We start from the raw sequence: 25,548 nt of genomic DNA on the forward strand, positions 1-25,548 counted from the left end.
TTTGTATCACTCCACAGCGGATAAATGGATCTCCTTCAAAACCTTGTCGACAACTACAAATTGGTGCATGATTCACAACTCTACATTCAGCATTTTCTCCGCAAACGCCGATACATGGGTTCCTACATTTTTGGTTTACACAGCTTTGTGTAGAGTCACACTCTGAGTTAATTGTGCATTCTGGTCGACAATTTGGAGGTGCACCGAAAAAGTCGGGCATGCAGGAGCACGTAGCTTGTCCATTATTAATCTTACAGATTGAATTGCTACCGCACGGATTCGGTACGCATGGATCCTGAGGTGGCGGAGCTAGAAAAAAAGAATATGTTAGACATTGTATTATGCTTTACAGTTATTTTACAGCTCATTATGATCGACGATTGGTGTACGATTTACTTACTTGGTTCGTTTATGATTATATGACAATAGCTGTATGGGTTTCCTGTATACCCGACGGCACAACTACATGTTGGCACATGGTTAATAACTTGGCATACTGCTGTTGAACCACATACTCCTGGACATGGATCTTCACATTTATTTCGTAGGCATGCCTTGTTGTAAGGACAATCAGTATCTACTGTGCATTCTGGGCGGCAGGATTCATATGGATTGCCAAAGTAACCAACTTCGCATATGCAAGCCCCAGCGCCGTTTGTTGATACTCTACAACGAGCATTAGCACCGCAGGGTGATGGGTTACATGGATCGATAGGTGAGACAGCCGGTGCCAATTGATAACAAGATGTAAATGGATCGCCAGTATATCCATTTTGGCATGAACACATGGGGCTGTGCAAGTGAACAGCGCATAATGTATTGATACCGCAAGATCCTGGGCATGGGTCTTTACATTTATAGTTTATACAGGCTTTATTTAAAGGACATTCATCGCTACTTGTACATTCTCTACGACATTGCGGTGGAGAACCTTCAAATGTTGGCTGGCAAGTACATGTCGGAGAGTTACTAGCGGAAACCGTGCACAAAGAGTTTGGTCCACAAGGTGATGGGATACATGGATTGTTAGGTGGTTCCTCCTTCAACACTGAAAAACAAAAACATTCAACGTTAATTATTTTATCAGGCATGGTAAGCATGTGTAACTAAATAAAGCTTATTCTTAGTAATCTTCAAATGCGTACCTGAACAATATGAGAATGGTGAACCGGTGTATCTTGGAGGACAACTGCATATCGGATTATGATTTATCACAGTACATATAGCGTTGTGACCGCAAGATCCAGGACAAGGATCTTGACACTTGCGATTAATACAGGCTAAAGATGGTGAACAGTCAGTGCTCTGTATACATTCAGGTCGGCAGTTCGGAGGGTTGCCTATGTAACCTGGCAAGCAAGCGCAGATAGCTTGATTGTTCAACTCCCTGCACGTACTATCTGGTCCACACGGAGATGGTTCGCACGGTCTTATTACAGGTTCTGAAATAACATGACGTGAATATTAATAAAAATCATTGCGTTATTAAGTTTTGTTGATATTGCAAACATACTTATTTTTTTATTAAAATATTTTACAACTTACTTTCAACAACTGTGCACTGAGTAAATGCATTGCCAGTCATACCGGCTGGACAACTGCAGATGGCTACATGATTGTACACGTTACATTCAGCGTTTATACCGCACATATCTCGACATGGATCGACGCATTTTGATCGCAAACATGCTTTGTCTAGTGGACAATCTGTGCTGAGCACACACTCTGGTCGGCAATTAAAGTAGGGGTCACCGTGATATTCAGGTAGACATGTGCATACACCATTGTTACATTCAGCATTAGCACCACAAGGAGATGGATTACATGGATCAGGGGCACGTTCGGGTTCTAAAAAAACATTGAAACTCATTTATATTTAGAAACTAAAAACTAACTAAAGGGGTACAGACATTACAAATTGTGGTCACCTATGTTTATTAATTTTATAATTACCTGGAGGTTTGATTTGGCAAGATGAAAATGGATCGCCATAATACCCAGATGGGCACGAACAAACAGGAACATGATTAATGACATTACAAATTGCATTAAATCCACAAGAGCCAGGACATGGGTCTATACATTTCATGTTGATACACGCCTTGTCATTACTGCAATCGGTATTAATGACACATTCGGCCTTACAATTTGGTGGGCTGCCGAAGAATCCTGGATTACAAGTGCAAGATGGTATTCCTCCAATATCTCTGCATTGCGCGTTCAATCCACATGGTGAAGGAACACATGGATTTATCGGTTCTACTGGTGCTTGAGGTGTCTGAAGAACGAAACATACTGAGAACGGATCGCCAGTATAGCCCTGTTTGCAGGTACATATCGGGTTGTGTTTGATAACTCTGCACTCTGTATTAACACCACAAGATTTAGGGCAAGGATCTGTACACTTCAGATTTTCACAAACTTTGTCAAGAGGACACTCGGGACTTGTTACACATTCAGGGCGACACATTGGTGGTGATCCTTGGTAGCCATTTAAGCAAGTGCAAATAGCGTAACCGTTTTGAGATTTGCATTGGCTGTTCGGTCCACATGGTGATGGATTACATGGGTCTGATATTTCATCTGCAAATAAAATAAATATTTTTATGATTTAATCAAAATGAACACTTTTCTAATATTGATTGCCAATTGAAACATACCTGTAGGTATGTACAATGTACATAATTTTAGAAGTATGCAACTTACCTTGTGGTTTAAAAGTACAAATCTTGTAAGGGTCGCCAAAGTGCTGATCAGGACATGTACAACTTGGGATGTGATTGATAACATTACATTGTGCATTAATGCCGCATGTACCAGGACATGGATCGTGACACTTATTTTGATAGCATGCCAAATTAGAAGGACAGTCTGAATTTAATAAACATTCGGGCTTGCAGTATTCATATGGATTTCCGAAATATCCCGGTAAACATGTGCATGATCCAGCATTGTTAAATTCTTTACACTCAGCATTTGCACCACAAGGTGAGGGTACACATGGCGTAGGTCTTTCTTGCACTGAATTTGCTACTACGATACTGCAGCTAATAAATGGATCACCATTGAAACCATTTTGACATAAACAAATAGGAGTGTGACTCACTACCCGGCACTCAGCGTTTATGCCACAAGAACCTGGACACGGGTCTTTACATTTGCGGTTCAGACATGCCATATTAGATGCGCATTCAGTGTTGCTCGTGCATTCAGGTCGACAGCTTGGAGGTGCTCCTATATAATCTGGTAAGCATTTGCATTGTGCATTATCACCATTTTCAGTGCATTCTGAGTTAGGTCCGCAGGGTGAAGGTAGACATGGATTTACTTTAACTGGTGGTGTTGCAGCTAGAACAAAAATAAATTGAGGTTAACTGGACTTGTAAAATATTAAGGGAAACGAATTACGTGTTAGTATAACAAAATCATATACTTACGAATGAATTGGCATGTTGAGAATGGGTCTCCTGAATAACCAGACAGGCATGTGCATATTGGATTGTGATTGACCACTATACATTGAGTGTTACGTCCGCAAGCACCCGGACATGGGTCTATACATTTTTGATTTGAGCATGCCTGGTTTAACTTGCAATCGGAACTGACGACACACTCCGGACGACAATTCGGTGGACTGCCAATGTAACCTTTCACACAAACACAAACGGCGTGTCCATTCACTTCCCTGCACTGGCTGTTGGGACCGCATGGAGAGGGTTCGCACAAGTTAATTTGGACTGGTGGTTCTGGAAATATGAAGATATATCAATTAAACATGTAACTTTTAATAGTATTAAAATAGGTTTAACTCAATAAAACTATTAAATACAAACCTTCTACTTTCGTACAATAGTGGAAAGGAGATCCTGTGAAACCAACAGCACAAGAGCACATTGGTATGTGATTGAAAACTTCACAGATAGCATCCGTTCCACATGTCCCGATACATGGATTACCACATTTATTCTTCATACAAGCTTTATCTCTTGGACAATCGGAGTTGAGTACACACTCAGGTTTGCATCCAAAGTAGGGGTCGCCAAAATATTCCGGTAAGCATGAACAAACTCCGTTTTGGCAAATCGCATTTGCACCGCATGGAGATGGCGAACACGGATTTATAGGCTCCGGTTCTGTAAAATTTAAGATAGATATGAAATCAAAAAGTATTTATACGATAATTACTTTAACATAAGTAGGTTATATGTAAATTTACCGTTCTGAATGATGATACAATTACTAAATGGATCTCCAAAATATCCCGGCAGACATGCACAAGTTGGTATGTGGTTGTTGACGTTACATTGTGCATTATTTCCGCACGCTCCTGGGCACGGGTCGACGCACTTATTATTAATGCAAGCAGTCAGAGCGCTACATTCTGAGTTTACGCTACATTCTGGCCTGCAACTAGGCGGTGATCCTATGTAGGTAGGAAGGCAAGTGCATCTGACGTTGCCACCGTATTCTTGACATTGTGAATTTGGTCCGCAAGGCGAAGGCACACACGGGTTAACATTGGATGGCGGTGGAGAAATCGATAATGGTACTGAAACAGAAAGTATTATCATTGCGACGTTTGAATATTGTCTGCTATTAAAAGTTTGAAAAATTAAGATGTTTACTTACTTGGCACACAATTAGTGAATGGATCTCCCGTGAAGCGATCCTTGCATGAGCATATTGGATTATGAGCGAATACTTTGCAGTTTGCATTTAGTGCACATTGTCCTATGCACGGATCAACGCATTTGCGATTAACACATGCCTTGTCAATTGGACATTCGCTATTAATCGTACATTCTGGACGACAATTGGGTGGAGTGCCAACAAAGTCGGTTTGACAAGTGCATACTGCTTGGGAGTTCACTTCGCGACATTGACTATTGGGACCACAAGGTGATGGCGTACACGGTGTTGGTTTCGTAAAATCTGAAATGAATTAGCAAGTTATTAAGTTGTTGTTTTTATTATATTAGTTTTATAAAAAAAACGATTAAGTACTTCTTTATAGATATTACCTTCAACTTTTTCAATGCAATAGGTGTATGCATTACCCGTAAAACCTGGCGGACAATAGCAAGATGGCAAATGGTTTACTACTTGACATATTGCATTTGATGCACATACGCCGGGACAAGGGTCTTTGCACTTGTTTTGAATGCAAGCTTGCATTGGTGGACAATCCGTATTAATAACACACTCTGGTCGACAACCCTCATACGGGTTGCCAACGTAGGATTCAATACATCTACATGCTCCAGCTCCGTTTCTTTCTGTGCATTCAGCATTAATGCCACAGGGTGAAGGTTCACACGGTGAACTATATTCTATTTGTACATCTGGAAATAATTTGATTCATTAGGCTTATGGTTGTTCATCATACAAGCTAATATAATATTAGTTGATATTAAACAATTTTTATATCATTACCTCTAATTGGATTGCATGAAACTAAAGGATCTCCAGTTTGGCCATAAGGACAAGTGCAAACTAATGCGTGGCTAATGACTTTACAGTCTGCGTTGTAACCACAGCTTCCTGGGCACGGGTCTCTACATTTCTGATTGACGCATGCGGTGTTGCTGGAGCATTCAGAATTACTGATGCATTCTGGCCGGCAATTTGGAGGAGCTCCAATATAATCAGATTGACAAGTGCATGATGGTGATTCTCCTATCACTTTGCATATTGAGAACGGTCCACAAGGTGATGGCGTGCATGGGTCAACTGGCGGTGTAGGTTCAGCGACTGAAATAAACAAGACAGCATCGGTGTAAAATCATAACTGATACTCCTATTTTTGATAAAATAATAAATACTTCAATTGTTGATAGTTACCTATGGGAATGCATCGTGAGAATGGATCTCCCGTATTGCCGTTGGGGCAAGAACATATAGGGTTGTGATTGACAACCTCACATCTTGCTCCATATCCACAGGTGCCCAAACATGGGTTGATGCACTTATGGTTGTTGCAAGCTTCGTTGGACGGACATTCGGCACTTATTGTGCACTCTGGTCGGCAAGATGGTGGGCTACCAATGAAGCTTGGAAGACAGGAACATACTGCTTGATTGTTTATTTCTCTACATTGACTGTTCGGACCACACGGACTTGGATTGCAAGGATTGACGTTTACAACTGCAAAAAATTATATTGTTAAATAAACATTTAACTACTATTATATTTATACAGATATACTTTCATACAGAAAATTTGTAGAATACCCACTTTCCACTCTATGACATTCAATGAAAGCATTTCCTGATGTTCCTTCTGGACATGTGCAAATAGGAATATGGTTGTACACGGTACATTGCGCACTGGGAGCACATGTCCCTGGGCATGGGTTCGTACATTTATTTCGAATACAAACCATATCCACAGAACAGTCCGTATTAACAACGCATTCTGGTTTGCAGCCCACATAAGGATCTCCTTGATATTGGTCAAGGCAAGTGCATATGCCGTCTCTACAGTTCGTATTAAATCCACATGGTGATGGATTACAAGGATCTTTAGGCAATTCAACTGAAAAAAAAAACATTAACACATACATAAAATACTATTCATACATGGTTGACCCAACAATGAAGATTGTAAAAGTATTTTAATTAAATGTGTGTTGAAGTGTGTACATACCTTCCAAAGGTTGATTAATAACACAGTATGAGAACGGGTCACCGGTATAGCCTTGAGAACATGAACATGCAGGGTTATGGTTGAAGACTGTGCAGATAGCATTTTGGCCGCAACTTCCGGGACATGGATCACGGCATTTTTGATTGATACAAGCCTTATCCGATGGACAATCTTGATTTATTGCGCATTCGGGGCGACAATTTGGTGGTAGCCCTTGATAATTCGGCATGCAAGTGCACGATGGGCTGCCATTGACATCCCGGCATATTGCATTATCACCGCATGGATTTGGCAAGCATGGATTTCTGATCGGCTCTACTTGTTGTACAGGAGCTAATGAACAAGAGAAAATATTTAATTACCTGACCTGACTCGTACTATAAATACACCAAAGCTTTATTTGTTTTATGTCAAACTATTCGTAATATCAAAGATACTCACGGCGTAAATAACAGCGAGTAAATGGATCTCCAATGTAATCCAAGTTGCAAGAGCATATGGGACTGTGATTGATGACTCTACAATTTGTGTTCAATCCACAATGGCCAGGGCAAGGGTCGACACATTTCTTATTCACACATGCCTTTTCTGGTGGACATTCAGAACTAACAGTACATTCTGGCCTGCAACCTGGTGGGGAACCGATATAATCAGGCATGCAAGAGCATACACTTTGGCCATTTACTGGGCGACAGATGCTGTTTGGTCCACATGGATTGGGTGTGCAGGGTGTAGGTGGTGCTACTGGTTCTGTAATAAGATTTAAGATTTGTTAAGAAATTCTTTAAACGTCAAATTAAAAACGAATATTATAATATGCTCAGTCATACATACCTCTTTCTATAACACATTGTTGGTATGGATCACCTCTGTATCCAGTTGGGCACGTGCAGACAGGTAAGTGGTTGACTACTGCACATGTAGCAATGGGACCGCAAGTACCGGGGCATGGATCTTGGCATTTGTTACGAATACAGGCTTTGTTTGGCGCACAATCTGTGTTGACGGTACACTCAGGTCGGCACCCTTCGTAAGGATTGCCTATATAATCTGGCAAACAAGAACAGGAACCAGCAGTATTTTGTTCTTTACAAACAGCATTCGGTCCACAAGGGGAAGGTTGACAAGGTGTCGGTCTCTCTGGTATTAGATTTTGTTGTAAATAACAATTAGAGAAGGGATCCCCGATAAAACCATTTTCGCAGAAACATGTTGGAGAATGACTAATTACGCTGCATCTTGCATTTGTTCCACAAGCATTTATGCATGGGTCTTTACATCTTTGATTTATGCAAGCTTGATTAGTTGGGCATTCACTGTTACTAGAACATTCTGGTCTACAGTATGGAGGACCGCCGAAGAAGTTTGGCATACACGTACACGATGGTGATCCAGAAACATCTTTACAAATTGAATTTGGACCACATGGTGAAGGCGTGCATGGCGTAGTGTCAGCTACGGCTGGTTCTGTAAAAAAAAAAATATTTTTAGTCTTGAATTAGTGTTATGAATTTATTAAAAATATTAAGTATTTAAATACTTACGGAATGGTGTGCACCTAACAAATGGATCGCCCGTATATTGGGGTGGACAAATACATATGGGGTTGTGTTTAATAACGTTACATTCCGCTTTGACGCCGCATGACCCCGTACATGGATCAATGCATTTTTGATTACTACAGGCTCTGTTAAGTGGACAGTCGGAGCTTACGATACATTCTGGCCGACATAACGGAGGACTTCCTCTATATCCAGGAACGCAAGTACAAACCGCTTGACCACTCACTTCTCTGCATTGACTGTTCGGTCCGCAAGGGGATGGGAGACAGGGATTTGTTTGTGTTGGTACTGCAAAAATACAATATATTTTGTGAAATTACAGATTATTTGCCTAATTATATTTAAAAAAAAAAAAATCTTAATAAAAAACCTAGACGTACCTCTTATTGGCTCACAGTTATAGAACGCGTTTCCTGTCATGCCTTGTGGGCAACTACACATGGGTACATGGTTTATCACGTCACAAATGGCGTTAGAAGCACATGTTCCTCTGCAGGGATCGACACACTTATTTTTGACGCAAGCTTTATCTCGAGAACAATCCGAACTCAAAACACATTCAGGTCGACAGCCTACGTATGGATCACCTAGGTGTTCTTCTATGCAAGTACATACTCCGTTATTGCATACAGCATTTGGCCCACACGGTGATGGGTTGCATTTGTCCGGAATTTCTTCTTCTGCATTAACGAAAAAAACATATAAAATGAGTTACGAACAAGAAATAAGTTAATGAAAAATTAAAAACGAAAAAATTAAATAATAAATTAAATAAATACCTAATGGTTTTGGTATACAAGCTGTAAAAGCATCACCCATGTAACCTTGTGGACATGTGCAAATTGGTACATGGCGAGATACTGTGCACAATGCGCTTATACCACAAGAGCCAGGACACGGGTCTCGACATTTTTGTTGAATACATGCTTGCGACGTTGGACATTCTGAATTTATCGTGCACTGCGGTCTGCAGTTTGGTGGGCTTCCAAAGTAATCAGCCATGCATGTACAAGACGGTATGTTTCCAATTTCTTTGCAAATTGAGTTAGGACCGCAAGGTGACGGCACGCATGGATTTCTATATGGCTCTAGGTCAGGATGAGGAGCTGATGCTGAAAATTATAATACAATTAAATTAGCTAAACTTTACAAGTAACTACAAGTAACTTCTCACTTAAAAGAAATCTTTTGTGTACTTACGTTGTATAGGGTTGCATCTAGTAAATGGATCACCAGTATATTGTTGTCTACATTGGCAAATTGGACTGTGGTTAATAACTCGGCAGTCTGTGTTGAGTCCGCATGCGTCAATGCAGGGGTTAACGCATTTCTGATTGATGCAAGCTTTGTCTCTCGGGCATTCAGTACTTATAGTGCATTCTGGTCGACATCCAGGTGGAGTTCCTATGTAGTCTGGTAGACAAGAGCACACTGCTTGTTTGTTTACTTCCTGACATCTACTGTTAGGACCGCATGGAGATGGTCGGCAAACATCAATTGGAGTTTCTACTACTACTGAAAACCAAAAATATTTAGCTATAAGACACTGTTAACTGAAAATAAATACAGAAGTTTAATTTGTTAAGAAGTGATTTTTACCTTCAGCAACACAATACCGGAACGGATCACCAGTAAATCCACGATTACATGAACAAGATGGCGCATGATTTACAACTTGGCATAATGCATTTGGCGCACAGGCACCTGGGCACGGATTCTGACATTTGCTCTGTATACAAGCTCTATCTAATGGGCAGTCGGTGTTAATTACACACTCTGGTCTACAACCTTCGTATGGGTTACCAAAGAATTCTGGTAAACAGGTGCAAGAGCCAGCTCCATTAAATTCTTTGCAAATAGCGTTAGCACCACAGGGAGATGGCTGACACGGAGTAGCGATATCTTGTAGAGGCTCTAGTCTATAACATTCAATGAAAGGATTTCCAGTGTAATCATTCATACAGGAACAAGAAGGAGAATGACTTATAACATGACACTCGGTGTAAAGTCCACACGCTCCATTACAAGGATCACTACATTTTTCATTGATACATGCGCGATTAGATGGACACTCTGAATTACTTATACACTCAGGTTTACAATAAGGAGGCGAGCCGAAATAGCCGTCCATGCAAGAACATGAAGGATTGCTAGAAATTTCTTTGCATATCGCATTAGGCCCACATGGTGACGGCGTGCATGGGAACACAGGTTCAGGTTTATACTCTTGTACGAAACATCTAACGAAGGGGTTTCCGGTGAATGTCGATGGACAAGAACAAATCGGATTGTGATTTATAACTTGACATTGAGCTGCTACTCCGCAAGCTCCTTGACAAGGATTTATACATTTTCTATTGCTACAAGCTTCTGCAGGAGAGCAATCTGTGCTCACTATACATTCCGGTCGGCAAGACGGTGGACTTCCAATAAATCCTACTAAACAGGAACACACTGCTTGTCCATTAATTTCACGACATTGACTGTTAGGTCCGCATGGGCTAGGTTGACATGGTTGTGGCCTTTCAACTGAAAATGTAGAAATTTTACATTAATACATACTTATAACACATTTGATAATATTGCTAAATCAACAATTAAATAAAAAAACCCTTTTATACCTTCCATTGGAGAACATTGAACGAATGCGTTTCCAGTCATACGTTCGGGACATCTGCACATAGGCACGTGATTGATTACTTCGCATATTGCGTTAGTGGCGCAAACTCCATTACTACAAGGATTAACACATTTATTTCTGAGGCATGCCTTATCCTGTGGACAGTCAGAGCTGAGCACACATTCAGGCCGACACTCGAAATATGGATCGCCTTGATATTCAGGCAGACATGTACAATCACCATTGTTACATACTGCATTTGGTCCGCATGGTGAAGGGTTGCATGGGTCGATTTCGTCATTTGTTACTTCTGTGGACAAATATAAATATTAGATTTAAAAGTTTATTATAGGTTATAGACAAAAAAGTTTAGTATATCATTTACCTTGTAATTTACATTCTGTAAAGGCGTCTCCTACGTAATTCTGGATACAAGAACAAATTGGAGTGTTTTTATTCACTGTGCATTCTGCATTCAATCCACATGAGCCCGGACAAGGATCTTTACATTTTTGATTTATGCAAGACAAGTAGCTCGGACAATCGCTATTTATTGTGCACTCAGGGCGACATGCCGGTGGAGCCCCAATATAATTCGGCAAACAAGTGCAAGAAGGAATATTTCCGATATCACGACATTCGCTAAATGGTCCGCAAGGTGATGGTAAACATGGATTCCTTGGAGGTTCCGCAATAACAGATGCACTGTTTATAAGTGGGTAACAACGACTGAAGGGATCACCCGTATATCTTTCCATGCAAGAACAAATTGGACTGTGATTAATTACGTGGCATTCGGCATTTTGTCCACAACGGCCAATACATGGATCTATACATTTCTGATTTTCACATGCCCTGTTTGCAGAACATTCAGCACTAATAACACATTCCGGTCTACAGTTTGGTGGAGCGCCATGATAATTGGGTGAACAACTGCATACTGGTTGCTCGTTTACCACTTTACAAACACTATTAGGACCACATGGTGATGGTACACATGGATTGGTAGGAGTTTCAAGTGCTGGAAAAAAATGTGAATAGTAAAGTTTGATGTTTAAATAAAACTTAAATATAATCGTAAAATATCGTATGAATTTTATTACCTTGTACGTAACATCTTTGGAACGGATTTCCGGTGTATCCGGGAATACATGTGCACATTGGTACATGGTTTATTGTTTGACACTGAGCGTTATTTCCACATGTTCCTTCGCATGGATCTTGACATTTATTTTGTTGGCATACTTTATTAGATGGGCAATCTGTATTAACCGTACATTCTGGACGACATCCTTCGTAAGGATTACCGAAATAACCAGTAGAACACATGCAAGATCCGACATTGTTTTTCTCTCTACAGATAGCGTTACTACCACACGGTGATGGTGTACATGGCGTTAACCTTTCTGGAGGTATGTCGATTGGTTGAACTTTGCACTGTATAAAGGGATCTCCAAAGTATCCCGTTGGACATACACAGTTGGGAGTGTGGCTGGTTACACGACATAATGCCATTGCACCACATGCACCGATACATGGATCTGCACATTTGTTTCTTATACAAGCTAAATGAGTAGAACATTCGCTATTACTTGAACATTCGGGGCGGCAATTTGGTGGAGCACCAATGAATTCAGGCAAACATGAACATGAAGGCAATTCGTTTATTGTCTGACAAACCGAATTTGGTCCACACGGTGAAGGAACACATGGGTTTATTTGTTCTGGGATTTGAAGTGCTAAAACGAAGAAATTTAACAATTAATACATATATTAATACTTTTATATTTTTGAAAAAGAAAAGCGCATGTAAATAAACACTTACGTTTTGAAGTGCACCTAGTAAATGGATCGCCAATCATTCCTTTAGGACAAGAACAAATTGGATTGTGATTAACAACTTCACAGAGAGCATTGATACCACAAGTACCTTTGCATGGATCAATGCATTTATAGTTATTACAAGCCTTATTCAATGGACATTCTGCGCTTGTGGTGCATTCAGGTCTACAAGAAGGTGGATTGCCGGAGTAACCAGGTATACATGAACAAACGGCAACATTGTTTATTTCGCGACACTGACTGTTTGGTCCGCATGGTGATGGATTGCATGGATTCGATGGTAATGGGGCTGAAACAATAAAATTATTTGACAATCGCTCTTGATAAAACTCCCCATTATAATAAGTCCTCATATAGATTGAGTTTGGCTAGTGACTAACAACATACCCTTACCTGGTACAACATTACATGCGACGAATGAATTGCCAGTGTAACCGGCTGGGCAACTACACATAGGAATATGATTGACGACTTCGCAAAGTGCATTAGCACCACAGGTGTCTGGGCATGGATTGACGCATTTCATTCGAACACAGATCTGATGTCTTTGGCAATCAGAGCTTACGGTACACTCGGGGCGACAAGCCACATATGGGTCACCGTGGTATTCCGGTAAACAAGTACACTCCCCATTGCTACATTGTGCATTCGATCCACATGGAGAAGGATTACAAAGGTCTACAGGAATATCTGAAAGTCAAACATACATATAAAACTCTATGCCTTAGAAATGCAAACTATTAAAATCTTATAGATTTGATTTCCGCATACCTTGAATTGGAGCTAGTACACATCCGATGAATGGATCTCCTTTGTAGCCATCATTGCAAGTGCAAATCGAAATGTGTTTGAGAACTGTACATTGTGCATTTGGACCGCATGCACCAGGGCAAGGATCTTGACATTTCTCGTTGATGCATGCCAGAGAGCTGACACAGTCTTGATTCGTAACACATTCTGGTCGACAGTTAGGTGGACTTCCAAAGTATCCAGCTAAACATGAGCATGAAGCTTGACCATTCAGTACACGACATTGAGCATTTGATCCACACGGAGAAGGAACACAAGGGTCTCTCGTTTCATCAAGTTGCGGTTGGACGGCTGAAATAAAAAAAGTTTTATAAAGATTTTTTCATTTTTATTTATTTAGCTTACTTACTTTAATTATAACGGCATTATAATATTCAGTATCACGTTCTTACATCATTATATCGAAACTGGATATTCTTACCTGGTTTGGGATAACATCTTGAAAATGGATCTCCTGTAAACCCAGATCGGCAACTACAAATTGCATTATGGTTATGCACTCGGCATTCTGCATTCTGTCCACAGGGACCGGGACATGGTTTCACACATTTTTGATTTCTACAGGCTTTATCAGATGCGCAATCAGAATTTACTGTACATTCAGGTTTGCATAATGGAGGATTTCCATTGTAATTAGGTAAGCAACTGCAGACCGCTTGCCCGTTAACTTCACGGCATTGACTATTGGGCCCACATGGACTCGGGAAACATAGATTGACAGGCGTGTTTTGAGCTGAAAACAATTCTTTGTTAGAAACTAAAAACTTATTTTGATATAGAAATTGTTTAGATATAGATATCACTTTTTACTTACGAGGTATATTATTACAGCGCCTAAATGGATCGCCAGTGTAACCGACCAAACAACTACATTTAGGAGAATGATTTATAGTTATACATTCAGCATTGACTCCACAAGTTCCAGGGCATGGGTCCTGACATTTATTACTAATACACGCCCTATTTCCAGGACAGTCTGAGTCACCTACACATTCAGGGCGACATCCTTCGTATGGATTTCCAAAATATCCTTTATTGCACATGCAAGACCCTACTTTATTTTGTTCTCTACACACTGCGTTAGGTCCGCAAGGAGAAGGTGTGCACGGTGTTAGAATTTCAACAGGTGTTTGTAGCAAACATTGACTGAACGGATCGCCTCTGTATCCTTCCGGACATACACACATAGCAGAATGGCTTACAACGCGGCATTCAGCATTAACTCCACAAGCCTGTACGCACGGATCTTTACATTTTTGGTTTACACAAGCTAAGTGTGCAGCACATTCACTATTACTGACACATTCTGGTTTACAGTAAGGTGGTTGTCCGCGGAATTCTTCCATGCAAGTACAAGAAGGCGATCCGTTTATTTCTTGACATATTGAATTTGGTCCACATGGAGATGGTTGACAGGGGTTTATTATGATAGCAGGAGAATCTGAAAATAAAATCAAAATTACAATAAAAATAAATGGAAATGAGTTTAACTCGTAATTGTTTCAATTATAATATTGTTTAATTACATATTTGTATACATACTTGGTGTAAATGTGCATTCAACAAATGGATCTCCAGAATGGGTTGGTGGGCAAGCACAAACTGGATTATGATTTATGACTTCACATACGGCTCTTAAACCACATGCTCCAATACATGGGTTAATACACTTTTGATTTGCGCAGGCTTGGTTTTGTGGACACTCTGCGCTAACTACGCATTCAGGTCGACAAGCTGGTGGAATACCCAAATAAGTTGGTAGACAAGAACATACAGCCTGATTATTTATTTCCCTGCATTGACTGTTGGGTCCACAAACCGCAGTGCTACATGGGTGTTCTGGTGCCGGAGCTGTTAACAAAGCAATAAATTATTGTTTATAATAAATTAAATTAAACCAACAATTTCATCAAAATGTTTAAAAGTATTATTTCATACCTCTAATTGGATTGCATACAACGAAGGCATTTCCAGTAAATCCAGTTTGACAACTGCACATTGGAATATGGTTAACTACTTGACATAGTGCATTTTGTCCACATGCACCAATACAAGGGTCAACACATTTTCTTTGAACACAGGCTTTGTCTGAAGAACAATCTGTACTAAACACACATTCAGGACGGCAATCAAAGTATGGATCCCCTTGGTATTCTGGTAAACATTGACATTGCCCGTTTATACATTCGGCATTAGGACCACATCGAATGTTTGTACAAGCATCTACGACTGTTGGTTCCACTGAAAAGAGACATTATAATTAATAAGTAGAGACTTTTAAAGCATAAAGAAAAAAAATGTATTTTCAATGCCAGCAAGAAGTGTTACGTACCTTGTAATGGTTGTGGTTGACAAACAGAAAATGGATCACCCACATATCCTTCAATACAGGAACAGATTGGAATATGATTAAGTACATTGCAAGACGCCGAGATTCCACACGATCCTGGACACGGATCTTGACATTTCATATTTATGCATGCACGATCGCTTGAGCAATCCGCATGAATGGTACATTCTGGCCTGCAGTTAGGTGGGCTGCCAATAAATTTGGGAAGGCACGAACAAGATGGTGTATTTCCTATGTTTCTACATTCCGCATTGGGGCCACACGGTGATGGTATACATGGATCTGTGACAACTGGTGGTGACTCAACTGAAAATTAAAATATGAAGTGAAAACTAGTACTGTACTTTAATATAAAAAGAAACGAGTTAATAAAATAAATATTTACCTTTGATCAGATTACAAATAGTGAAAGGATCTCCAGTATACAATGCCTGACATGAACATATAGGACTGTGATTTATTACTTTACAATTCGCGTTTAACCCGCAAGGCTTTGGGCATGGGTTAATACACTTTTGGTTAACGCATGCCTTTTCAAGCGGACATTCAGAATTAATTATACATTCAGGCCGACAATTAGGTGGAGATCCCATATATCCCAATAAGCACGAACAGACCGCTTGTCCGTTAACGCTTCTGCATTGGCTATTAGGGCCGCAGGGTGATGGGTAGCATGCGTCAGCTGGAGCAGAGGGTGGCGAGTACTCTAAAAAGACATAATTAAGTTATTTACTCATGTTTATAAAATAAAATCGTGATGAAATTGAATTACTTAATTAAAATTTTAAACTACATATTTTCTTATAATTACACTTTAAACATTTTATTGTACTAACCTTGATATAAACAATATTTAAATGGATCGCCTGTGTAACCCTGTATGCATGTACACAAAGGTGCATGACTAACAACTTGACAAATAGCATTACTGCCACAGCTTCCAGGGCATGGGTCAACGCATTTATTATTCAGACATGCTCGGTTTGAAGGGCAGTCCGTATTAACCACGCATTCTGGCCGACAACCTTCATATGGGTTTCCAATATATCCTTCAATACAAGTGCAGGAACCAGCATTTTGTCTTTCTTTACATTCAGCATTTACACCACAAGGAGAAGGTGAACAAGGACTAGTAACAATTTCTGTATGAATCGGTTCTTGACTACATCCAAAGAATGGATCCCCAGTCATACCTTGTGGGCATAAACATATCGGTGAATGACTAACAACTCGGCACTCAGCATTTACTGCACATGCGCCTTCACACGGATTTTTGCATTTTTGATTTACACAAGATAGATGTAACGAGCACTCTTCATTGCTGGAACATTCCGGTCGACATAGAGGTGGTTGACCGTGATATCCTTCTAGACATGTACAAGCTGGAGCTCCATTGACTTCTCTACACTGAGAGTTAGGCCCACATGGCGAAGGTGTACAAGGATTTACAGGTTCCGGTAAGAATTCAGCTGTAATTTAAAAAAAATAAGTGAATAATATCTAATCAATAATAATAATATAATTTACCATAAGCAAATGGTAATAATATTATTGTAAAATGTACGAGTATAATAGAAAATAAATTATGAAATGTAACTTACGAAGTTTGAAACAGCGTGAAAATGGATCTCCTGAATACGACGTGGGACAAGAGCATATAGGATTGTGGTTAACAACTTTACACTCTGCGTTCACTCCGCATGTACCAACACAAGGATTGACACAGCGTTGGTTACTGCAAGCTTCGCTTAGAGGACACTCTGCGCTGATCGTACACTCCGGGCGACAGTTTGGCGGAGTACCAATGTTATTGGGGGCACAGGAACACACCGCTTGACCATTTATTTTTTTGCATTGACTATTCGGTCCACATGGCGAAGGCTGACAGGGATGCGCTGGAGGTAATTCTGTAAATAAAATAGACATATAAATACAATGGCAAATAAAATCCGACATCGAATCGTCCACTAGTAGAAAATATAAATAAATAAATAATTTAAACAACATACCCAATATCGGCCTGCACTCCAAGAATGCATTCCCGGTCATACGTTCTGGACAGCTGCACATCGGTATGTGGTTTACTACGTTACACAAAGCATTGGGGGCACATGTGCCTGGGCATGGATTTTTACATTTATTATTAATGCAAGCCTTATCCCGATCACAATCTGTACTTTGAACACACTCCGGACGGCACTCTAAGTAAGGATCGCCTTGGAATTCGGGAACACAACTGCACTGGCCTTTATGACAATTTGCATTAGCTCCACATGGCGACGGATTAAAGGGATCATCATTTTCTAAAAAAAAAAAATACATTTATATGAATGTATACCAGACAACCTACATATTGTATGTAAACTCAGTCAGCAGTAACAATTTATCAAGCGTTGCAGTAAAATAAAAGACATACCTATAACAGGTACAGGAGTACACTGTGTAAATGAGTTTCCAGTAAAACCGTTGAGGCAAGTACATATTGCTAAATGTTTTATAACTTGGCACTCAGCGTTTACTCCACATGATCCGGGGCATGGGTCTTTGCATTTTTGATTGATGCAAGCTAAATTGCTCGCGCAGTCTTCGTTAATCGTACATTCTGGTCGACAATTCGGCGGGCTGCCCTCATAATTTGGTTGACATGTGCATGATGGGATTCCATTAAGATTTTGACAAATAGAATTAGGTCCACAAGGTGATGGTGCGCATGGGTCTCTTTCAATTGTAGGTGTAACAGCAGGAGCTGATAAGAAAATACAAAAATTGATATTAAAAAGAAAAATCCTTAACTATTGAAAACATTTATGAAATTAATATGACTATCTTACCTCTCATAATATAACATCTTGAGAACGGATCTCCTGTAAATCTTGCTTGACATGTACATATAGGGCTATGATTAATTACTCTACAGTCAGCATTTTCTCCGCATGGCCCAGGGCATGGCGAGACACATTTTTGATTCCTGCAGGTTTTATCCGATGAACACTCTGTACTCACAACACATTCAGGTCTACAATTTGGAGGTGAACCTCTATATTCGGGTAAACAAGAGCAAACGCTTTGTCCATTTGAAATTCGGCATTGGCTGTTAGGACCACATGGTGAAGGCTGACATGGATTTGTATTTTCAATCTCTAGCGCTGAAACAAATAAAATTCAAATAAATATAATGGGCAGTAAGTACAGTTTAATAAAAAATATATCAAAGACTGATTTATCATAGACCCAAGCGATGTAATAAATAAATTACTTACGTTTTCTGATACATTGTCTGAATGGATCTCCAGTGTAACCATTTGGACATGTGCACATTGGCGCATGATTGACTACCACACAGTCCGCGTTAGACGCACAAGTGCCAGGACAAGGATCAATGCACTTATTTCTAGTACATGCTTTGTTACTCGAACAATCTGAATTAACCAAACATTCAGGATGGCAACCTTCATATGGATTCCCAAAGTAACCTTTCACACACAAGCACGCTCCAGCTCCAGCTCTTTCTTCACACTCTGCGTTCGGTCCACAGGGTGATGGTGTGCACGGTGAAATTTGATCATTAAATACAATGGTACTTGTAATACATTGTACTGCAGCGTCACCAGTAAAACCGTCAGGGCATATACAGATCGGCGTGTGACTGACAACCCGACATTCTGCATTTGTACCACAGGCCTGTACGCAAGGATTTTGGCATTTTTTATTTATACATGCCATCTGGGGTGGACATTCACTATTAGCAACACATTCTGGCCGACAATTTGGTGGAGCGCCAATAAATTCCGCCATACATTGACATGATGGTATCTCACCACCACTTGGTTGGCATATCGAGTTCGGTCCACAAGGTGATGGTTGACATGGATTGGCTGGTATTGACGGAATATTTAGAGCTGTAATTGGACATACAATATTACGTTTTAATTCTTTTACACGAGGAAGAAGCTAAAAATTCATATTAATTGTAAAATAAGAAACTTACGGATTGAAATACATCTCGTGAATGGGTCTCCTGACATGCCTGATGGACATGTACAAAGAGGATTATGCTTGATCACTTGGCATAAGGCACCTACACCACAAGTTCCTTTACATGGATTAATACATTTCTGATTGCTGCACGCTTTGTCAAGGGGACAATCGGAGCTGGCCACACATTCTGGTCGACAAGCAGGAGGGGCGCCGCGGTATCCGGACAGACATGAACAGACTGCCTGGTTGTTGTATTCCCTACACTGGCTATTTGGACCACAAGGACTCTGTTGGCAAGGGTTGCTTGGACCAACAACTGAAAAAAAAATCAATTAAATAAAATGTTACAGTTTCAGTTGTTGATTCGAATTTCAAATAATATCTTCACGTTCAAATCAGTGAAAAATAGGTTAAAACTTGAAGAAATAACGTACCCGGTACAAAATCACATTGAATAAAAGCATTCCCTTTTGTGTTTGGAGGGCACGTGCATACTGCCATGTGATTCACCACTTGACACAAAGCATCTCTGCCACAGGTGTTGATACATGGATTAACGCACCGGTTTTTCACACATGTTTTGTCCATTGGACATTCAGAGCTCATTGTGCACTCAGGGCGGCATCCAAAATACGGGTCACCGTTAAATTCGGGCAAACATGTGCAGATCCCATCCTGACAGACTGCGTTTGATCCACATGGAGATGGATTGCATGGATCCAAGGGCAAAAGGTCTGGTGAAAAAAAAATTAGTTGATACATACAGTAATCTAATTGCTTTCTGTAATTGTTAATTTTAAAAAAGACTACCTACCTGTTTGAACCTTTAATGTACATCTGTCAAATGGATCACCAGTGTAACCTTCAAAACAGGTGCATATAGAGATGTGACTTTGTACTCTACAATTTGCGTAAATACCACAAGATCCTGGACATGGGTCAATACACCGTTCATTTATGCAAGCTTTATCACTAGGGCAGTCCGTGTTAATAGTGCATTCTGGTCGACAGTTCGGGGGACTGCCTTGGTATTGTGGTAAACACGTACATGAAGGCGATCCGCCAATATCTCGACATTGTGAAAACGGTCCACAAGGTGACGGCAAACATGGGTCTTTTGGAACCGCTACAGTTACTGCAACTGAAGTACAAATTTTAAATAATTGAAGTAATTAACTTATTATAAAAAGTATATTACATAGTATAGAAATTTATAAAAAAAATTACCTGGTAGTAAATAGCAGTTGCTTAGCGGATCTCCAGTATATTGTGATCGACATGAACATATAGGACTGTGGTTTATAACTTTACAGTCTGTATTCTGTCCGCATACTCCTATGCAGGGGTTCTTACATTTCTTACGTATACATGCTTCTTGTTGATTACATTCCGAACTTACAATACATTCAGGTCTACAAGCCGGCGGTGTCCCTATAAATTCAGGCTGACATGTGCATACTGCTTGCCCATTGGATTCTTTGCAAATGCTGTTAGGGCCACATGGCGACGGAACACATGGATTTCCTTGAATTACTGGCTCATCTAAAATAATGAACAATGTTATTTAAAACACCTTTCAAGTATTTTGTAGTTTGAAATGATCCAACAAAGGAGAATGGGCAAAATCGTATGGCGCTTGGTCTATCAGCGGCCAGGAACAATTTTTTGTTTTTTTGGTTTACTATCACCCTACAATCACCCTCAAAAAGTTTTATATCTGTAGTGTAATTATTAATGGAATTAAATACATTTTTATTTTAGATGTGTAAGCCTGAGATTTAGCTTATTAATAACTAAGACTAAGTCCTAAAAAATAAGGAAATAATATAAAATGACTTGTTTTCTTCAATACATATACATTTATTTTCAAAAACTTCTCCAAAAATAGTTATAATGATAACGTCGTCAGAACTCAGTTCTATAATTACATTAATACATTTAATATAGGTACATAGGCTATTTTATTATATTTATTTTATTCATCAAGACGAGGATATTTTATTGCCGTCATCAGGACACACTGTACATTATTATACATTAATACATTTAAAGTACATAGGCTAGTCTTGTAAACGGTATAATGAGGTTTCGAAATACTTTTGAATACATAACTAATGTTAATAAGTATTTTATACATTGGGTATGCACATTTTTTTGCATATATTATCTAAGTATTTTACCTATATGTATTTTTTTTTCTTAATGAGCTGCAATGTTACGTTCATAGTAAAAGTTAGTCTTTAGTAATAGTACTTTCATTTAATACCTATTTCGCTGTTGGCCGCTCATAGACCATTTTGCTCATTCTCCTTTTATAAATTACCTCGTATCCTTTCGTAACAGCTTTGATAAGGATTTCCTGTATATCCTGGTAAGCATGAACATTTTGGAGCATGGTTTACCACATCGCAAACAGCATTAGGCCCACAATTATTACTACATGGGCTTTGACATTTATTTTGAATACAAGCCAAATTGGTTGCACAATCAGAGTTTACTACGCACTCGGGACGACAGCCCTCATAAGGATTGCCAGTATAATCAGGCAGGCAAATACAAGCTCCAGCTCCTCGTGATTCTTTACATACTGCATTAGGTCCGCATGGTGATGGTGAGCAAGGTCTAAGGATCACGTCTAAAATGCTACATCTTATAAAAGCATCTCCCGTGTATCCAGGTGGGCATAAACATTGTGGCGTGTGACTAATTACTCTACATTCAGCACCTGTCCCACACGAACCAGGACATGGGTCTTTACATTTACTATTTATACAAGCCATTGTGTCTGGGCACTCTGAATTTGCTATACATTCCGGTCGGCACTCAGGAGGAATACCTAAAAATTCTGGAAGGCATGTGCAAGATGGAGATTCGCCTATTTCTTTACATACTGAGTTAGGACCACATGGATTAGGCTTGCATGGAGTTTCCTGGTTAGAAGGTTGAATATCTGAAATACAAAAAAGATGTGAATCACTCTCATTGAAAAATAACAGTAAAAATAAAGAAGTTTACAAGAAATAAGAATTTACCATCGATTATACATCTGCTGAATGGATCTCCCGTAAATCCTGGACGACAAGAACATATAGGATTATGATTGATCACTTGACATTGAGCGTTAATACCACAATTTCCTTGACATGGGTTTACGCAGCGTTGATTTGAACAAGCTTTATTTAATGCACACTCTGCGCTTGAAACACATTCCGGTCTGCAAGTGGGTGGAGCTCCTATGTATCCCGATAGGCAAGAGCATATTGCTTGACCATTTACTTCACGGCACTGACTGTTTGGTCCACATGGTGATGGACTGCATGGATTTAATATTTCTACTACTGTAATTTTTCTACATTCCAGGAATGCATTGCCAGAATAACCATTAGGGCATGTGCACATAGGAACATGATTATACACATTACATAAAGCAGCCACACCACATGTGCCTATGCAAGGATCTACACATTTATTTTTCAAGCATGCTTTGTTCTGTGGACAATCTGCACTCATCAAACATTCGGGTCTACAGCCGAAATAAGGATCACCTTGATACTCGGGCAAACAGGTGCATTCTCCGTTGTTACATTGAGCATTTGGTCCACATGGACTTGGATTACAAGGATCAATGTTCATTTCTGTAACAAAATTATATAGTATAGATATGAAACAATAATTATAATATGTAGATCTAGTCCAGTTGAAAGAATTATAAATTTATCATTGATCTCTTTGAGATTTTACACATAATTTTTTTTCATTATTTCTTAATGCAGGATTTGCTAGATTTAGTTAGTTGGCTGAACTCATTCCATATCAGGCATTTCATAATAAGCTTTATATCAAAGTTTTCTCACCATCTTGTTCTGGTGCCAAAATGCATCTTGAAAATGGATCCCCTGTGTATTGGTCCAAACAAGCACATTGGGCTATGTGATTAAATACTGTACACTGGGCATTGAGGCCACATGCTCCTGGACATGGATCTTGACATCTTTCGTTTATACATGCTTGATTGCTAGGGCATTCCGAATTGATCGTACATTCAGGTCGGCAATTGGGTGGATTGCCTATGTAATTTGTTTTGCATGCACACGATGCAGAATTCTGTACATTTCTACATTCTGAGTATAAACCACACGGAGATGGAACACATGGGTCCACAGGCGAGAGCTGAGGTTTTGTAACTGAAAAAAAAAAGTTTGTTTTAAAGATGAGTTTTCATATTAGTAGAAATAAATAAAGTCAGAGCGTATTGTTGTTATAAATGCAACTTACTCAACATCGGATAACATCTTGTAAATGGGTTGCCAGTTAGACCTTGTTTACAAACACAGATTGGACTATGATTGATGACGTTACAATTTGCATTTTCTCCACAAGTGCCCACACACGGATTTTTGCATTTTTGATTGACACAAGCTAAATTTGATGGGCATTCAGAACTGACTACGCATTCCGGTCGACAGTTAGGTGGTTCACCAATGAAACTTGGAAGGCATGAACACACAGCTTGCCTATTGATTTCTTTGCATTGACTGTTAGCTCCACACGGTGAAGGACTGCAAGGATTGGTTTCAACAACTTGTGCTGAAAATAATAATCAAATCATTGATTACTTGAAACTTCAAAAAATATTTGTGCAATTATTTTATAAAATATAATACAGAAGTAATTTAAAGTAAGTATAATAAATAAACATACGTTCTTGAAGAATACTGCAATAGCTGAAAGGATTTCCTGTGTAACCGGGCTGACATGTGCATGTAGGCATATGATTATTTACTTGACATAATGCATTAGACCCACAAGTGCCTGGGCATGGATCCACACACTTCATTCTCGAACAGGCTTTGTTCAATGGACAGTCAGAGTTTACAACGCATTCTGGTCGGCATCCTTCATAAGGATTTCCTAAATATTCTGGAAGACATTGGCAGGCACCAACACCGTTCTGTTCTTTACAAATAGCATTGTTGCCGCATGGCGTAGGATTGCATGGTGTTAATACTTCTGTTGGCTCATTCATTACTTGTGGATGGCAGTAAGAAAATGGATCACCAGTATAGCCGACTTGGCAAATGCAGAGCGGCGCGTGACTTACTACTTTGCATTCTGCATTAGACCCACAAGTACCTGCACACGGATCAGAACATTTGTTGTTTAAACATGCCAAGTTAAAATCACATTCACTGTTACTTATACATTCTGGCCGACAATTTGGCGGGGATCCTTTATAATTAGAAAGACAAGCACATAGAGGTCCATCTCCATTTATTTTACATATTGAATTGGGTCCACATGGTGATGGTTCACAAGGATTTATTTTTGGTTTCTCTTTTTCTACAACAAATAAATAAATGTTAGTATCATATTTGAAATAATTGTAAAAAATATAGCTTAAACAAATATATTTTACTTACCCATATAAGTACATCTTATGAATGGATCTCCAGTAAACATTGGAGGGCATGTACATATTGGATTGTGATTAATGACATCACATACCGCTCCAGGACCACAAGCACCAATACAGGGATTTACACACTTCTGATTATTACATGCTTCTTTTAATGAACATTCCAGACTGACAATACATTCAGGCCTACAGGTTGGCGGGTTTCCAATATAGCCAGGTACACATGAACAAACTGCTTGCCCATTCGATTGCCGACATTGGCTATTAGGCCCACAAGGAGATGGATTGCAAGGATTTTCAGCAACAGCTGAAAAAGAAATCGATG

General features: G+C 39.6%; 1 protein-coding gene across 1 annotated transcript in view; it reads right to left on the reverse strand.

Annotated features, from left to right (window-relative positions):
* LOC135071852 (uncharacterized) overlaps positions 1-25,548 on the reverse strand; it is a 104,977-nt gene that overhangs the window by 14,642 nt on the left and 64,787 nt on the right. The window contains exons 62-111 of the mRNA XM_063965686.1: positions 25,228-25,530; positions 24,509-25,147; positions 24,083-24,394; positions 23,662-23,991; positions 22,840-23,442; positions 22,131-22,757; positions 21,035-21,349; positions 20,622-20,948; positions 20,242-20,541; positions 19,818-20,123; positions 19,090-19,728; positions 18,661-18,975; positions 18,246-18,575; positions 17,839-18,132; positions 17,431-17,736; positions 16,666-17,298; positions 16,215-16,535; positions 15,812-16,135; positions 15,418-15,720; positions 15,022-15,330; positions 14,294-14,920; positions 13,901-14,212; positions 13,441-13,770; positions 13,063-13,359; positions 12,653-12,958; positions 11,931-12,566; positions 11,213-11,848; positions 10,829-11,137; positions 9,807-10,736; positions 9,408-9,722; positions 8,987-9,319; positions 8,588-8,887; positions 8,190-8,495; positions 7,480-8,112; positions 7,087-7,395; positions 6,646-6,978; positions 6,235-6,534; positions 5,842-6,144; positions 5,434-5,751; positions 5,022-5,342; positions 4,630-4,932; positions 4,217-4,549; positions 3,834-4,133; positions 3,438-3,746; positions 2,707-3,348; positions 1,954-2,583; positions 1,546-1,848; positions 1,146-1,442; positions 401-1,048; positions 1-309 (exon numbers count right to left, since the gene is read on the reverse strand). Of these exons, the coding sequence (XP_063821756.1) occupies positions 1-309; positions 401-1,048; positions 1,146-1,442; positions 1,546-1,848; positions 1,954-2,583; positions 2,707-3,348; positions 3,438-3,746; positions 3,834-4,133; positions 4,217-4,549; positions 4,630-4,932; positions 5,022-5,342; positions 5,434-5,751; positions 5,842-6,144; positions 6,235-6,534; positions 6,646-6,978; positions 7,087-7,395; positions 7,480-8,112; positions 8,190-8,495; positions 8,588-8,887; positions 8,987-9,319; positions 9,408-9,722; positions 9,807-10,736; positions 10,829-11,137; positions 11,213-11,848; positions 11,931-12,566; positions 12,653-12,958; positions 13,063-13,359; positions 13,441-13,770; positions 13,901-14,212; positions 14,294-14,920; positions 15,022-15,330; positions 15,418-15,720; positions 15,812-16,135; positions 16,215-16,535; positions 16,666-17,298; positions 17,431-17,736; positions 17,839-18,132; positions 18,246-18,575; positions 18,661-18,975; positions 19,090-19,728; positions 19,818-20,123; positions 20,242-20,541; positions 20,622-20,948; positions 21,035-21,349; positions 22,131-22,757; positions 22,840-23,442; positions 23,662-23,991; positions 24,083-24,394; positions 24,509-25,147; positions 25,228-25,530 (20,064 nt within the window). The remainder of the gene's footprint in view (positions 310-400; positions 1,049-1,145; positions 1,443-1,545; positions 1,849-1,953; positions 2,584-2,706; positions 3,349-3,437; positions 3,747-3,833; positions 4,134-4,216; positions 4,550-4,629; positions 4,933-5,021; positions 5,343-5,433; positions 5,752-5,841; positions 6,145-6,234; positions 6,535-6,645; positions 6,979-7,086; positions 7,396-7,479; positions 8,113-8,189; positions 8,496-8,587; positions 8,888-8,986; positions 9,320-9,407; positions 9,723-9,806; positions 10,737-10,828; positions 11,138-11,212; positions 11,849-11,930; positions 12,567-12,652; positions 12,959-13,062; positions 13,360-13,440; positions 13,771-13,900; positions 14,213-14,293; positions 14,921-15,021; positions 15,331-15,417; positions 15,721-15,811; positions 16,136-16,214; positions 16,536-16,665; positions 17,299-17,430; positions 17,737-17,838; positions 18,133-18,245; positions 18,576-18,660; positions 18,976-19,089; positions 19,729-19,817; positions 20,124-20,241; positions 20,542-20,621; positions 20,949-21,034; positions 21,350-22,130; positions 22,758-22,839; positions 23,443-23,661; positions 23,992-24,082; positions 24,395-24,508; positions 25,148-25,227; positions 25,531-25,548) is intronic.

This window comes from Ostrinia nubilalis, chromosome 5 (assembly GCF_963855985.1).
Source record: "Ostrinia nubilalis chromosome 5, ilOstNubi1.1, whole genome shotgun sequence".
Taxonomy (NCBI): domain Eukaryota; kingdom Metazoa; phylum Arthropoda; class Insecta; order Lepidoptera; family Crambidae; genus Ostrinia; species Ostrinia nubilalis.